The 17,338-nt window shown below is 37.5% G+C and overlaps 2 protein-coding genes across 2 annotated transcripts in view; one reads left to right on the plus strand and one right to left on the minus strand.

Moving 5' to 3' along the window:
- The window catches only part of LOC306887998 (rho guanine nucleotide exchange factor 26-like), an 81,689-nt gene extending 76,012 nt beyond the window's left edge, over positions 1–5,677 (plus strand). Inside the window, exons 13-15 of the mRNA XM_079446083.1 lie at positions 837–904; positions 1,191–1,292; positions 5,014–5,677. Coding sequence (XP_079302209.1) covers positions 837–904; positions 1,191–1,292; positions 5,014–5,168 — 325 coding nt within the window. The 3' untranslated portion in view covers positions 5,169–5,677. The remainder of the gene's footprint in view (positions 1–836; positions 905–1,190; positions 1,293–5,013) is intronic.
- Positions 5,678–5,854: 177 nt separating this feature from the next.
- LOC306887958 (ATP-dependent DNA/RNA helicase DHX36-like) overlaps positions 5,855–17,338 on the minus strand; it is a gene marked incomplete at both ends in the record, with an annotated part of 73,451 nt that continues 61,967 nt past the window's right edge. The window contains 3 exons of the mRNA XM_079446017.1: positions 5,855–6,022; positions 6,706–6,858; positions 8,592–8,715. Of these exons, the coding sequence (XP_079302143.1) occupies positions 5,855–6,022; positions 6,706–6,858; positions 8,592–8,715 (445 nt within the window). The remainder of the gene's footprint in view (positions 6,023–6,705; positions 6,859–8,591; positions 8,716–17,338) is intronic.

Raw genomic sequence — 17,338 nt, forward strand, 5'->3', positions numbered from 1 at the left:
ATGAAGAGACGAAACATTTATTTATTCATCAAAACGTTTGTTTATTCATCAACAATATTGCATTATACATTTAATTATAGTCATCGTCACATGACCAGCATTTACGTTGCATCTCGTTTCGTTTTCATCACGTGATATAGGTTCGTTAAGGACGATATTTAGTCATAATTTTCGTTGACGAAAGCAACACTACTGAACACGGGTCAGCTGGGTCACACAGATACGCTTTTATTTGAACGAAAACAGCATATCTGAAGATGAACGAAGCTTTTACGGGTTTGGAACGACGGGGGTAAGTGATTAATGACAAAATTTTCATTTTGGGGTGGAGTAACCCTTTAATAGAAAATCTAATTCAACAAAAGAGAAGTAGTTTCAGACAGATTACAGTCGTTACTCTCTCAATACTCAGGTATGTTTGTTGTGGGATATTTGTGCTGAATTTGACAAATACGTCAGCTGAAATCGTCAAGGATTTGATGCAATCCCCTATCTCTTTCTTTTCCTTCTGCATCTCCCCTTTCATTCTTTATTTCTGTAAAACTGGTGGCATGTTCTCAATGAAACTGAACAAACACAAAGGAGCTTACAGGAATGAACAGACACTTCTTGTCCTGAATGTAATGAATGCTTCAGCACCAAGGTCAAGTTTCTCCTGGTAACTTTACCTGCTGTTGTAAAAGAGTCTAGTCTAGTGTGTGTCTGTGAATGTCCAGTACAATAAAGGAATGGTGTTGTTTGGTTTTAACAAACATCACATACACTTGTGTGAGTCAAAAAAATAAAAAACTTCTTCGGTGATTATACGTTAGTGTTGTATGTTTTCTTTGTGACAGCAACGAGAGAGCCCGCTGGATCAGCGCTCTGGGACAGAACAACAGTAAGGACAAGAATGACAGAATGAGTAAGTACAGCCAGCATCAGCGCAACAGTACCACCTTCTGGCCATATAGTGTATTACAGCGACACTACTCTATTATTACTCGATTATACTGCTAAACACACATGAATGTGAATGATACCTCAAATCATGCTGCATGTTGAGGTGTAGTTTTGCTATAAGCTTATGATTTTTGTGGATAATAAAATGATAAATGAAAAAATCCTAGGCTTACACTTGGGAAAGCATTTTTAGGTTCCAGACTGTCATAGTGTTTAGTGGTTTATTAATTTAGTTTTTCCTTCATAAGATACCATGCAAGTTGAGATGACAAGGACGTACACAGCCAGGCAGCCAGATGAGCTCTCTCTACAGGTGGCTGATGTGGTGTTGTTGTCACAGTCAGTAGACGGTAAGAACATCCTCCTTTTTTCACATTCTTCACTAAAGGACTGTTCACACCAACATGAAAATTCAGTTTGATTTTCACATTTGATTTGTCTAAACTGCCATTCACTTTTCTTCCAAGGTTTTCAAATATAATGGAAAAACAGCAAATACAAAATTCAGACAAATGAGTATCTGGAAAAAAAAGAAAGAAATATATATATATATATATATATATATATATATATATATATATATATGCAGTATATATAATACAGTAGATTAGTGTGCATGTTGTGACACTGTTAGCAACTGGTATTATGAAATACAAACATTAGAAACATTTCAGGGTTTATGATAGTATGCAGGAATGAAATGAGGAATCAGGTCTCTATTTATAAAAGGAATGAAAATCTGAATGAAGGTTTCAGATCTTACAGATGCTATACGTTTTCCATATTGCAGTATGTTGTTAACAATGTTTTTGAACTGACTGATTTTCTTATTGTTTCTGCTAACTGAATATGTATTAAAAAGTAAACCTGGTTTGGAATATTTAAGTGAATTTGGTCATTAGGCCTGCCAATAATCAATATATCGACTTGTTGCGCAATATATCTACATGACCTCAATCATTTTTGGTGACGCAATATATCGCACATTATATTTACTTAAAAATTAATGTCACCATGTTTTGTACATTCCACTTGCGCCTGTGTCTTTTGCAGCTTCTTGTACATTACGTGGTGTAGTCACGAGTTGCTAGTTCAAATTGCTTCTAAAAAATGCTTCTACAAAAAAAGTTTCATCTGCAGATATGGTCTTGTTTAGGGATCTGTGCCTTTGTGCATACGGACATCTGACTGCTAAGTAGTGATTGTGATTTTCAGCAATAGTGTGTACCCTTAATTTACAGAGAAAAGAAGGTCAGGGAAAAATCTGTAGATGGAAACATTTCTGTGTGCATTTTTCTTTTTTTCTACTTGTTACTTTACACTTTTTGTTCAAAAAAATGTATTTACTATTTATTCAAGTATTTTAAGGCATCTAATATTTTGATACTTAATTTCCATGATCTAAATATTCTTAAAAATTTAAAGTTTGTTGTCATTTGGAAGTGTGTAGGCCTTCTTGTATTATTATGCTGTTACATTATGATTATATATTCATTGGCATAAAATGAAGTGAAGTGACATACTGCCAAGTATGGTGACCCATACTCAGAATTTGTGCTCTGCATTTAACCCATCCAACGTGCACACACACAGCAGTGAACACACACACACCGTGAACACACACCCGGAGCAGTGGGCAGCCATTTATGCTGCAGCGCCCGGGGAGACGTTAGGGGTTCGGTGCCTTGCTCAAGGGCACCTCAGTCGTGGTATTGAGGAGAGCGCTGGACATTCACTCCCCCCACCTACAATCCCTGCCGGCCCGAGACTCAAACCCGCAACCTTTGGATTAAGTCCGACTCCCTAACCATTAGGCCACGACTTCCCCTAAAATGGTCTTTAAAATGACAATAATATCGCTTATCGCAATTATTTCTGGGGCAATATATCGCACAACAAAAAGTTGTTATCGTGACAGGCCTATTGGCCTATTAGAAAATTCATTTTGGTATGAACAATTATTTAGTTATATTAAGAATCTAATTTAAATACTAAAAGAAAATACATTTACATTTTCTATTTATTCATTTAGCAGACACTTTTATCCAAAGCGACTTACAATTGAGAAATACATCAAGCGATTCATCTTAAAGAGGCAAATAGAAATACAACTTGTAATACAAAATAGAAATAGAAATAAACAATCTGTTCATGAATAGCTAGCTACTAGTTAACTTGATAATAAATGAGCAAAGAACTTGCTACTTCTGAATGTATCTTAAGTTTTAAAAATTAAGGTAGAAAAGGTATACATTTATTTAAAAAATATATATATAATATAATGTAATATAAAAAAAAAAAAAAATCATTCAATTTCTGAATGATCCAGAAAGTTTACAAACTGTGAAAGTATACATTTTAAGTTTGTATAATATATATAATAATTTAATTTGACTGGCTGTTTACAACTTCCTGTTGTCAATGTGTGTTTTGTTTTGTGTTATTTTAGTATAATTGAGATATTATAGTTCTTAATATTTCAAATTTTTTTGTGAGATTTTTTTGTACATATCAGGTTAGATAAGAGGCCATTTGAAGTGTCTTGGACAAAGGGAGCCTTGGAGTCAAAAAGGTCGAGAACCACTTTTCTAAAAGGTGTATCCTCAAGCTCATAATTGGCATATTCTATTTTCCAAATTCTCTAAACAAATCTGACCTTTCGCTGCTTGTGTTAAAGTTATCCAGAGAACAGTTCTGTGTTTTTTTGATGTGTTATGATTATTGTCTCAGAACGAGTCGTCCTATAACCACAGGGATGTGTTTTAATATGAGGCTCAGCTGAAGGTCTCAGTTTTGATGGTGCTGGTCAGAGGGTCAAGCAGTGGTCTCGCTCTGGCTGTTTCTTGTTGGCTGGCTTTCATGTTGAAAGGCCAGGGCTCATGGGATAAGGCTTCAAAGACCCTGTGAATCTTTTAATGGCCATTAAATATACAAAGGACAGTTGAAAGCAGGCTATTTTATTCTGCTCTCAAGAGATCTTTATATAAACTCTCCGCAATACTTATCAAAGGAAAAGCAGTTTGAAGTGGACATATTTTCAGCACCACTTCAATTCATCACATTGTTAAAATTTCAAGACTCTTGCATGGTGCTTTATTTTAGTCCGTTTTGCTAGTTTTACAGTGCGTTCATAAAGTATTCAGACCCCCCTTCACTTTTTTTTTCACTTTTATTATGTTGCAGCCTGTTACTGATACTGACAATTGTTTAAATTATTTTTTTTCTCAATCTACACTCCATACCTCATAATGACAAAGTGAAAACAGAATTTTAGAAATGTCTGTAAATTTATTAAAAAGAATAAAACTGAAATATCACATTTACATAAGTATTCAGACCCTTTACTCAGTACTTAGTTGAAGCACCTTTAGCAACAATTACAGCCTCAAGTCTTTTTGGGTATGACGCAATGAGCTTTGCACACCTGGATTGGGGGATTTTCTGCCATTCTTCTTTGCAAATTCTCTCAAACTCGATCAGGTTGGATGGGGACCGTCGGGGGACAGCCATTTTCAGGTCTCTCCAGAGATGTTCAATAGGGTTCAAGCCAGGGCTCTGGCTGAGCCACTCTAGGACATTGCCTTTCCAAATCATGTCCAATCAATTGAATTGGTGGACTCCAGTCAAGGCGTAGAAACATCTCGGCAATGATCAAGAGAAATGGCAGGCACCTGAGCTAAATTAAGTGCTGTTGCAAAGGGTCTGAATACTAACGTAAATGGGATATTTCAGTTTTTTCTTTTTAATAAATTTACAGACATTTCTAAAATTCTGTTTTCACTGTCATTATGAGGTACGAGGAGTGTAGATTAATGAGAAAAAAAATAATTTAAACAATTGTAGTATCAGGTTGCAAAATAACAAAATTGAAAAAAAGTGAAGGGGGTCTGAATACACAGTTTATGTAAATGAAGGGGGAATGGGAGTTAGTGGTCACTAACATAAGTCTGTGCCATTTCTAAGTTATGGCTCTGACAGCAGATTGTGTTTCGTTGTAGTTTAAATGTTTTTGCTTTGATCAGTGACTGGTTTGTGTACATAAGGTGAATTGATATATGGTTGTGGTTTCAGGTTGGTATGAAGGCGAGCGTCTGCGGGATGGAGAGAGGGGCTGGTTCCTGGCCGAGTGTGCCGAACTCATCACCTGTCAGGCAACCATTGAGAAAAACATGCAGAGGATGGACCGTCTGCAAGGCCTAGAGACCAATGTCAGAGGCCATTACTGAAGCTCTGCCTCCTTCTGTGGAATGCACAGCACATGAAGACTCACTGCAGAACAGGAACAACTTTAGTAGCTTCATACAAAGGACAAATATACACCATAGTTGCTTTTATGTGACCTCAGGGCTCATTATAAAACAATACATTTTGTGGAATTGGAGTCCCTGTTTAAAGTGAAGGAAAGTTGTATGGTAGCACAGAGATGTTCAACTGCGTTGTTCACTCTTTGAATTAACTCAGGGAAAATGTAAACATGAATTATGCCAAATTTAAATATGTATTAAGATATCTGCAACTTGTAAACTTTTATAATCAGCATATCAATTTATATTTGAGATTATACATGTACATTAAAAGATATTTCATTGCTTAAATTTTACTACATGTCTCTTAACCTATATGTGTGTATATAGCAAGATTAAGAATGGAACTCCTCCATAGTCAAATTAATTGCATCATGGCAAATTTAATAAATTACTGTAAAGAAAAGCGTACAATAACTCAAGCCAATGCTAAAATAAAAAAAAGACCCAAAAATCTATTTCTTATTTCTAATGCTGTAGGTATTTACTCAAACACCTACAAGTACAGAGAAAGAGTATCATTGTTCACACAGCTGTGACAGCAGATCACTTTTCTGTATGTCACAGTTGAATGTCATTCAAATAAATAAGCTCCTGTTGGTTGGTGCTCACTGGCTGCCTCTCCTGGGGCCTCCAGCAGGGGTTTCCTCAGTTGTGATGAGGTCTATTATAGCGGAGAGAACAGCACAATCTTTAGACCCCCGGTCATTCCAGACCACAGGATTTGGACTCTTTATCTTCTCCTCCAGTAACATATCCAGCTCCTTCCTCAGATCCTAAATTTAAAAAAATAAACTCAAAGTATAACTGCAACCCATCACTGAGTGCTCTGCAGCATGTGATTGTAAGTTTTAAAGGGGTGGTTAATTGTGATTTCACTCTTTTAATGTTAGTTAGTGTGTAATGTTTGCTGTTTGAGCATAAACAATATCTGCAAAGTTAACGATGCTGAAAGTTCAAGGCAAACAGAGATTTCATCTTTTAACATTCTGTCAGTTTAATGCCTACAAAAGAAAGTAGCTCGTAGGGACTACAACAAGCTACTTTCCGGGTCCGATACGTCACGAACCCAGAAAATCCCTGTCCCCGGGAACACGCAGCAAAGGGGGCGAAGCCATAGAGAAGAGGAAGAAATGAAAAGAAAACTAGGGGTGCACATAAAAACGATTCTGTCTTCTAATGATTTTAATGGATTCACAAGTTGAAAATCATGTTTTAAAGCGGCGGTTCTTAATACGGTTCCTCGCATCCCCCTGCTCTGTACATGCTCTTCATCTCTCTCTCTCATTCAGATCATTAGATCAGCTCCAACAAACTGTTCCAATTATACACTTTTCACATAGCGTTTTTTAAAATACGAAGCATGAACACCTTTGACTGCACCCCATAAATACAATCAAGCCTAGAAAAAAAAATGGTCAACCACCCCTTTAAACGAACATGTCAAGTTAACGCTCACCTTGACAAGGTGAGCAATGCGTGCCGGGGACTGAAACACGATCCACTCGTCCACAGCGATTGTCTCTTGGTCCTGGTCCCTCTGGATGGAAATATCTCCTCCAAAAAACAACAATGAAAATGGAGACACTTCGGTGCAGTCATAGAGGAAGATCTTTAGAAAAAGAAAAAAAAAATTACAAAAGTATTTTTTTTTTTTTTTTTATCTAGAAAAAAAAACCCATCTATTTACTTCATACAGTTCATCTCTTTAAGTCTTAAGAAAGTCTCTTAAGAAAAAAAAAACATCTCAAAAAGCTGATACCCTCGAAAGGAAAATATTTTAAAAAGTTAAATTACTACTTGTTTTTGTTTTCAAATATTAATAACGGTTTAATTTGACTGCCAAGTCATTTAATCAACATAACAGTAAATCATTTTATTGTCATGACCTTAACGCTACAGAATTATTTTATAAAGAAATATTACTTGATGGTTACACCACTTGACATGTTTACAAGGCATTAAAACAACCATTTCTAGGAAAGTACTGTATACATTTTCAAAATGGATTAAATCAAAACTAATACATTACAATTCATATCTACATCGCTAACTTATCATGGACTTTGTCACTGACCAGCCTTGTTGAACATTACTCGGAAAGCTGTTTGTGCTTTTGTAAAACTAGCCCTGAATTGATGCATGCACGGGCACACATGCAAAAGGAAAAATAATCCACCCCTGCAATTTTGAGATTCCCTAAAGATGTCTCAATCCCTAAATGTACTGTTTCTTAGGCAGTGAGTGAAGAGACAGAATGTGTGTTTGTTATTGCCATAGGACAGGGTGACATCTCCAGAGTAATACTTTTACATCCACACACACACACAGAAACAGAATAGTGTAAATGTGTGTGAAAAGAAAGAGGAAGAGCAGCTTGTCTTCAGCTCTTCTTGTCTCTTTATTGGTTTAACACAGTACTAAGTCCTAATCAGGAGCCGCACAGGTTTACCCAGTGGGGAGGTGTCAATCAATCTTTCTCGATCTTCACACGTACCTTTTAGCTTCCAATCTGATTGTTGCAATCTAGAGTCTCATTCTGCCTCCTTCCTCAATCTCTCCATACGCTGGTTTATTCCAACTTCATTCACACTATTTCTCTTTCTCTAACACTTCAATCTTACTATCTGCCACTTTGCTTCAGGCATCTCCCTTGTCCCTCTCTTGAAAATCTTTCTCCTCCTTTTACATGTAATTTTCTTCTCTCTCCCAGTGTTTCCTGCATCGCTATGCTGAGAAAGACTACGCCAAGACTAAAAAAAAATCAAGCAATAATGTTGTCACATAGTCAGAGTTGAGCAAGACTCCCTGGGTTATTTATTACAAGTCAACCTATTAAATAAATTAGCATGAAATATTCATTTTAGTCTAAGTTATTATAATTTGAATAGAAAGAAACCACAGATTGACTATAGCGTTAGCACAGGTTGGTCTCACTGTAGAGACTACACTCTGAGAGAACGGCACCAAAGTTAATATTGTTTCACTTCTTTTCTGGCAAAAAAAGCCTATCTGTGCGTGTGAGAGAGTCATTGAGCAAGTAGAGAGATCCTAGAGAGGTACTCCTCGATTCAGTAAGGAGCTTTGATCTCTTTTGAGAGGGTGTCAGTTAAAAGGCACACAGAAACTGAATAAAAGATGGACTTAAACTAGAAGTGGCATTCATTTGCAAACACACATCCTGTCTCGCAACTAAACAGAGCTCTTCAACAAAATGATATACAGTAGCCCTTCCCTTTGATATGAGTGAATGAACACTGCATGAGTGTATATATGTGAGTTTATTGGGGACAATTTTGTTAGTTAAAGCTGACAAAACTTCACTTTGGGGTAAAATGTACGTACACTGGTGGTCTTCATCTTCAGGTGATAAATGAGCCATGTGTAGTGGAACTGAGTTTCCTCTGCATTGACAGATTTAGGGTGGATGCACACTTTCCCATCAGCCTTAGTGTACACCTTCACTGGCCTGCAAAAACATAATTTCAGAATTTAATTTTGAAAAATTATGCAATTTTACAGATAAAGCCAGCCAAACAAGTCAAGTCAAGTCTGCTTTATTGTCAATTCTTCCACATGTACGGCACATACATGCAGAGAATTGAAATTGCGTTACTCTCAGACCCTTGGTGCATACAGTTAACATTTAAAACACTGACAGTAGAAGTTCAAATACAGATAAATACAGTATAAACATATGTGCATACAACTATACAGATATACAAATGAGAACATTGTAGAAAAATAAAGAAAGAGATAGATAAAGTGGCATAAGGCACATGGCAGAACAGAGTGCAAACCAGTTAAATAAAACAAAACTGTGCAGATATAAGTGTAGTGCAAGAAGAGCTTATCAGTCTGTTAAAGTGACAGGAGAACAGTCTTTTGATCAGACTGTCCGAAGAGGTAGTTTGCAGTCAATGCTGGATGAGGTAGTGATCAGTCCAATACTGCACAAGTGACAGGTGCTGGTCACAGTTTTTAAGTGGGTGGGGGGGGGTGGAAGGGTCCTGGGGATGTGGGGAGCTGGGGTCATAGTATCAGTGTTCAGTGTTGCATGGGGTAAAAGAGGGGGGGGGGGGGGGGGGGGGGCAAGGACGGGAGGGAGTTCAGCTTCCTGACAGCCTGATGTATGAAGCTGTCCTTCAGTCTGCTGGTCCTCGCCTGGAGACTCCGCAGTCTCCTCCCTAATGGCAGCAGACTGAAGAAGCTGTGTGTCGGGTGGGTGGGATCACCTGCAATGCAGAGGGCTTTGTGGGTGAGACGGGTGCTGTAAATGTTCTGGAGGGAGGGGAGAGAGACATCAACGATCTTCTCACTATGCGTTGAAGAGACTTGTGGCAGGATGCGTTGCAAGCACCATACCACACAGTTATGCAGCTAGTCAGGATAAACAGTGGACCTGACAAAGTCTACACACAATTTTAAGACATTTCTTCTCAGAGATCGCTTTGACATCATTTAAGTGAAGTGAAGTGACATATGGCCAAGTATGGTGACCCATACTCGGAATTCGTGCTCTGCATTTAACCCATCCAACGTGCACACACACAGCAGTGAACACACACACACACACACACCGTGAACACACACCCGGAGCAGTGGGCAGTAATTTATGCTGCGCGCCCGGGGAGCAGTTGGGGATTCGGTGCCTTGCTCAAGGGCACCTCAGTCGTGGTATTGAGGGTGGAGAGAGCGCAGGACATTCACTCCCCCCACCTACAATCCCTGCCGGCCCGAGACTCAAACCCGCAACCTTTGAATTACGAGTCTGACTCTCTAACCATTAGGCCACGACTTCCCTTTAAATGTGGATCTATACTGGGGCTATTGCTGTCATCAACTTCAGATTTCCCCTGCCCAAGTATCTTATGAAAAAAAAAAAAATGTAGTCACTTTACATCTTCACTGTAAAACCAAACAGTAAAACTTCCATAAATAAAATGGGCTGTAATTACGTTCATTCACCTTTAATTTTCTGAGCAATGAGAACGAAAGTGAAATTTTAAGTTTACAGCACTCAAATGCTTTCATTTGTTTTTGTCAGTGCACTCAAATAGTTTTACTATAAATTCGTCTGACGTCACTTACGTCCGTACGTGCTCCTCCTTCAACTAGCGGTTGCAAGTTCGTGAAAACACGCCATGTTTTTGTTGCTCGCCTGACCCGCCTCAGATGAAAATCTGTCCAGCTAAGGTTTCAACGTGAAAAACTCGATCATATTGTATAAAAAATAGCGTAGGAGGAAATATTCTTCGATCGGGAATTTGCTGTGGTGTTGTCTGTGAGGACCTTTGGTGAGAAACACGGCATGCAATTTTCGGAACCTGCTGGTGACAAGATTTTCTTTGTTGTGCTGCCCGCCATTATATTCTTCTTCTCTTTGGGCACACTAATCTGGTAAGTTCCCTGTTTTATTTTCTGCAAATATCTTTAGTGTCGTAGCAGTTAATGTATTCTATGCATCTGCAAAGCGAATGAGGATTTGATCAATTGTACCCTGCCTCACTAAATGTAAAAATGGATTGAATTGTTGAAGCAAATGTATTCAAGTAATTTTTTTAAAATATCAAAGTCTGTCTTTTTGCATTGGTTGTGTAAAAACTCATCTTATTTTGCACGCATGAATAGACAAGTAAGTTAGCTGCTAACGTTAGTAGTTTTCATGGAGGTTTTACAATAATAAGAAGCACTTTGTTACACGTGTTGTACATTTTTTGTAAGGACAGGTATTTATAAATGGTATTTAAATAGTTTGCTCAAGCCATACCATTAAGCTTGTGTTATTTAGCTGAGGCATTTTTGTTCTTGCTTAAAATTGAACATTTCAAAAAGAAAATTGTGCAGTATAAATAGGCTAATATTTAAATGTTTAAGGTTTGTTTTATGTGATCAGACTGAGATTAATGCCTATTAAAGGATTAGTTCACTTTCAAAAAATGTTTTGCTGATAATTTACTCATCCCAATGTTATCCAAGATATCCATGTCTTTCTTAAAAAAAATGTAATTTATATATATAAAAACTTTAAAAAAAAATTAAATAAATAATAATAAATTAAAACAAAGATGTCAGACGATTTTAAAGTTGGAGGAGAAAATGAGGGAGTTTTTCGCCCTTCCCTACCTTTTTGAACAGGAGTAGCCTACACAGAAAAATAGCTTAGGTAGATGACGTGACATGTGACCTTTCCAACGTGATGATGCAATGCGTGGCACATGTCAGAAATAGTACGGTTTTGGGCAAGTATATATATATATATATATATATATATATATATAAAAATGACCGATCGTTTCGCTAGATAAGACCCTTATTTCTCGACTGGGATCGTGTCGAGACTTTGAAGCCTCATTGAGATGGACATTTGAACCTTCAGATCATTGGTTGCCATTGAAGTCCATTAGGCTATATGTAGAAAAATCCTGGAACGTTTTCCTCAAAAACCTTAATTTCATTTCGACTGAAGACAGACAGACATGGATATCTTGGATGACATCGCGGTGAGTAAATTATCAGCAAAAAATGTTTTGAATGTGAACTAATCATTTAAGTTACATAACTGATTAGCGTCATGTGTATTCACATATATTTTTTCTATTTTGGCAAATATTACAACCTGACTAACTTCACAATCTGTCTTTTTTCAGGCTAAAAGTGAAGCAGCTGGCAGTTCAGTTTGGTATGTTTATGTCCAATTATTAATACACATTCATTGCATAAAGATACTAAAATGTGAATGAATATTGAGAAACGAAACAAATCGAAAAGGAAAAAAAAAATCAATGGCGTGGAAGTGCAAACTTTGTGCTGCTATCTTTGATAAAAGGTTACAGGTGCTTGAACACTATCGTTTGCATCATGGCAATGTTTCCTCAGTCAGCCCATTGCCATGTCTCTATGAAGACTGTATCTGCACATTTCAGTCAATAAATGCGTTGAAAATTCACTTAACACGGTTGCATACTCAGACAGCTGTGCATAGTGTAAATCATATGGAATGTGTATCATTCATCTGTCCTAAATGTGGACTGAAGCAGCCGTTTAGCGATAAAACCCTTCTCAGTCATTTAAGGACACATTTAAAACAACATGAGACAGTGGACTGTCCATTCAGAAATTGTCAGTACTCTACCAATGTCTATTCCTCCTTCAATGCCCACAAAAGTAGGAATCATCCAGATGGTGATGTCTCAGATTTTAAGGACGAGATCATCTGGGCAGTAACTGACAGCCCCTCAATGCAAAATCAAGTTGAATCTAATGAGCCTGATTCCTCTCAGGATTCTCTTGAGCTAGAGACTACTGACTTTAATCATCTTGAGTCAAGATATGACACAGATGAATTGCAAGCTCAATTAAGGAACAACTTGGCTTCTTTGTTCTTGAAAATGCACAGTGTTCTTCATGTATCAGAGATGGCTATACAAGACATAGTTGAAAGTTTTGTACAGATATTCTCACTGTCCAAACCTCTTGTGAGAGACTCAATCATCATGGTTCTGCGAGAGCATGATCAGACTCTCAGTGAAGTCCTTCTTAATGAATTAGTGGAAGCTGTCGTGAAAAGTAACATCTTTGTCAGCTCTACTGTAGAAGGTGCGGAGCTGTCCACTGCTAAGCGAAGAAAAAGATTTGTGGAGAGTAACTATCCTCTGGTATTGCCAGTTCAATATACAGTAGATTCCAATGGACACACAGCTGTGTATGTTCCAATACTTCAGATGCTTCAAACAATGTTTAAAAATACTGATCTTCTTGAGAAAATTCATGAAGCCAAACCATCGCCACCTGGAATGTACATTTCTCATGAAGACGGAATGTATTTCAAACAAAATGAGGTACTGTCTGAAGCAGGAGAGCTGAAATTGTCACCGATTCTGTATGTGGATGATTCTGTACCTTGAATTAGCAAATCCTTTAGGCACAGCTAGAAAGATCCACAAGCTTTGTGCAGTGTATTGGTTACTTGCCAATTTACCCAGCAAGTATAGATCCAGCCTACATGTCATACAACTAGCTCTGCTATGCAAAGTATCAGATGTGCAGAAGTGTGGTTATGAAAGTGTTCTGTCACCTTTGTTGAAAGACTTGCAAACTCTTGAGCAGGATGGTGTTTTTATTGAAAGTCTCGGTCAGTGCATCAGGGGCACGGTGTTGTTTGTGGCAGCTGATAATTTGGCTGCTCATGGTCTTGCAGGCTTTGTGCAGTCTTTCCAAGGACATTATTTCTGTAGATTTTGTTGCTGTACTGCAGATCAAAGACAGACCAGTGAAGTTTCTGAAGGAGATTTTAGCATGAGAACGAAGGACTGCCATGATCTTCATGTGCAAAATGTTGTGCAAGGAGAAAATGTAAGCCATTTTGGTGTTACAGGTGAGTGTGCTCTCAGCAAGGCACTGCAGCATTTTCATCCCATTACTGGATTCCCACCTGATATTCTGCATGATTTGTTTGAGGGTATTGTGCCTGTTGAGTTGGCCTTGTGCATCAGTGAAATGATTCGAAAGAAGTATTTCACCCTTGAAGCCCTAAACAAAAAAATTTGCACATTTCCATATCAGCACACTGATAGGCTTGATAAACCTCAGCAAATTCCCAAAAATTTTGTTGCCAAACGAAACATTGGTGGGAATGGGCATGAAAATTCCACTCTGCTGAGGTTATTACCACTTATGGTAGGAAGTAAAGTCCCTGAAGGAGATGAAGCATGGGCCATATTGATGGACCTTAAAGAAATTGTGCAGCTAGTGTTGTCTCCATCTTTCACAGAAGAATCCATCCATTACATGCAAACTAAAATAAGTGATCACAGACAGGTTCTTAAAGCAGTGTTTCCAGACTTTAGACCCAAGCATCATTATATCGAACACTACCCAGAACTGACCAAGTGTTTTGGGCCTCTGGTTCATCTGTGGACCATGAGATTTGAGGGAAAACACCGCTTTTTCAAAAAGGTGATACATGACACACAGAATTTCAAGAATGTCTTGAAAACCTTCGCAGGCATCAGCACATGATGACATATCACCTCAATGCACCATTTTTTTTCAGACCCCACATACAGGTCTCAAGTGTTACTACTGTCCAAGTCACTACTCTGCCTCAAGTGGCAAGAGACTTCATAGAGACCAAGACAGACAGCCAAAACATATACAGTACATCAAAAGTCTCTATTGATGGCACAGAGTATGCAAATGGAATGTTTGTTTCTGCAGGGCAGGCAGGAGGACTTCCAAAATTCATCAGGATTGAAAATATACTGCTTGTGAACAACTCTGCTTCCTTTCTTTGCAGGAACTACGAGTCCTGGTACAGAGAACATTTAAGATCATTTGAGCTGACATCATTGAACATTTTCTCTGTGCATCAACTTTCGGAACTAAATGGCACAGTAAGTCTCACGGCATACACTATCGATGGACATTTGCTGTTAACACAGAAACGATCTGTTTTGATCAAAGATTTGAAGGATTAAACCCATTTAGAAATAGGAAAAAATAGTCATATAGAATAGTTTGTGGTTAGAGTAGTGTTAAAGGGATATCAACAATTAAAATTATTATTTACATACCTCATGCCATCCCATATGTATATGACTTTATTTCTTCAACTGAACAAAACTGATGATTTTTAGAAAAATATACCATATCGGTGAGTCCATATAACACAAGTGAATGAGTTCCAAAAAGTTGAAAGTTCAAAAAGCACATATAGCAATAATGACAGTGATCCATAAAACCTCATGAATCAATGTCTTCTGGAGCAAAACAATAGGTGTGTGTCAGGAACATTTTAATATTTAATTTTTTTTTAATCTATAATCATGTGTTCATGAGAGCGTCACGTTCATGCTTGATGTAAATTTAAGCATGTTGTGAAGCATAATGTAAGCATTTTGTGAAACTGGCATAAGAAGTGCACAAGGAAATACATTTTTGTGCAAGCTTCCCTATGCGTTACATCATAGTTCACATGTACAAACATGCGTATTATGGTTGAGTGAAAGCGATTCTTTAAAGTGTAAAAAAAAAGTTAAAATTATAAAAATTCTTACACCAATAATTTTACTCCAGAAGACATTGATTTATATACTGTAATTGTACAGATAGCATCATTATTGCTGTATGTGCTGTTTGAAGTGTTAACTTTTTCCAAAACCCATTCACTTGTATTATATGGACTCACAGAAATGAATAATTTTTCTAAAAATCTTCATTTGTCTTTGTAAAGAAAGAAGGACAGTCATAGACATCTGGTATGGAATGAGAGTTTTCATATTTTTGGTGAACATTCCCTTTAAACTCATTAATGCATTCTTTATTTTCTTTTAAACAGTAAGAATGGCAGCTCAGAACTTCCTGCTTCATGTCCATATCTCATCAGACATTGTGCGGAAGATGACTCTGTCTTCACGTCCAGAATCTGTGAATGAGTTAAAAACAATGATAAAAGAAAAGTTTAAGCTGGACTTTGACTTTAACCTATCTTACGAAGATCCAGATTTTGACGGGCAATTATGTTCCCTTGTAGACATAGAGGAGCTTCCACAAAAGGCTGTGGTAAAAGCTGTACGATCTGAGATTGATGCAAGTTCAGTAGCATCAGATGACACAATAACATTGCCCCATGCTGTGACTCCAGACAGGACTGAGAGATGGCCGTATGTTTTTCCAGTGCCCACTTTTTCTTACGAGGTAGAACTCATACTTGGTGAGGGAAATGCTACACATGAGAAAACAGGGAAGACTCTCAAGTTATCCAGGGGACAAAAGCATGACATTCTTGAGACCCTTGCAGCCAAAATGCATAGTTTCAAAGCATACCCGAATGATAAAGAGGTTTCAAAGGTAGCAGAAGCACTTGTCACCAAGCATCCTTGTCTAAAAGAGCCAGGATCTCACACAGGGTGGTATGGTTGGAAAAACAGTCTGAAGTTTAAGATGGGGAATTACCGGACTAAATTGAGTCGAGCAGGATTTCACGAGGTTGCTGTAAATTGTGGGAAGAGGAGTAGAAACAACCCGGACAAGCAAGCTCCTCACACAAACATCAAACGCCCCAAGAGGGCAGAAGTGAATTTCCTCCCTAACTTCCCAATAGGCGAAGACATGGCAAGCCTGGAACAACTTAGACTACAAATTTTAGAAGAAGTTAAGAAGAGTGACAAAAATCTTGTCCTGATTATGAAGTTAATGCAGACGACCTTTGCCCTGAGATGCAAAGAGGTCATCACTGAAAACCTACCTGTTGGTGATATCCTGGAACGCTGGCCTGCCTTTAAAATGGAGTCACAGCTAAAAATATTTTTCTTAGTACACTTGAAAATGTGTTATTTAAAGAAATAGTTGACCCAGAAATGAACATTTGCTGTTAATTTTACTTTATCTCTGGCCATGCAAGATGTAGGTGACGTTCTTTCTTCAGTATAACACTAAAGATTGTTTTGTAAATGATTAGTTCATCATTAGCTAATTACTTGTAAATGACTTTTAAATGAATTAACAAAACATACACATTGTTAGCATATCACTTATTAATTGCTTATGAATGTTTTGTAAACGATTAGTTAATCATTAACTAATCACTTATAAATTACTTATAACTGGACGTTATTATAAAGTGTTACCGATTATTTTTAGCTTAACTCTTGGTCCTTGATGACTCATAAAATGCAGGTCAACGGGTGTCGTCACTTTGCGAGTCAAAAAACATAAGCAACACAAAATGAATACCTGTGACAGAAATCTTGAGCTCCAGTCTTTAGTTTTAATGGTAATAATGTTATAATGTGTTGTCTATATCTACTTTTTGACTCACAAAGTGGTGGCACCTGTTGACTTGCATTTTATGAATCACCAAAGACCACAGGTTCAGCTTAAAATCATTTTTAGAGTTCTACTGAAGAAAGTAAGTAACTTTCATCTTGGATGGCTGAAGGGTGAGTAAACTGACAGTTAATTTTTATTTGTGGTTCTTTTTAAGTGTGTCAGGTTTACACTTGTAGTTGACAGTCGAAGTTCAAAATGTTATTTTGCAGCACGTTTTTTTTTTCTACAGGATCACAAATGTACACTGTACATATACCTTG

Source organism: Barbus barbus (genome assembly GCF_936440315.1).
Source record: "Barbus barbus genome assembly, chromosome: 22".
Classification (NCBI taxonomy): Eukaryota; Metazoa; Chordata; class Actinopteri; order Cypriniformes; family Cyprinidae; genus Barbus; species Barbus barbus.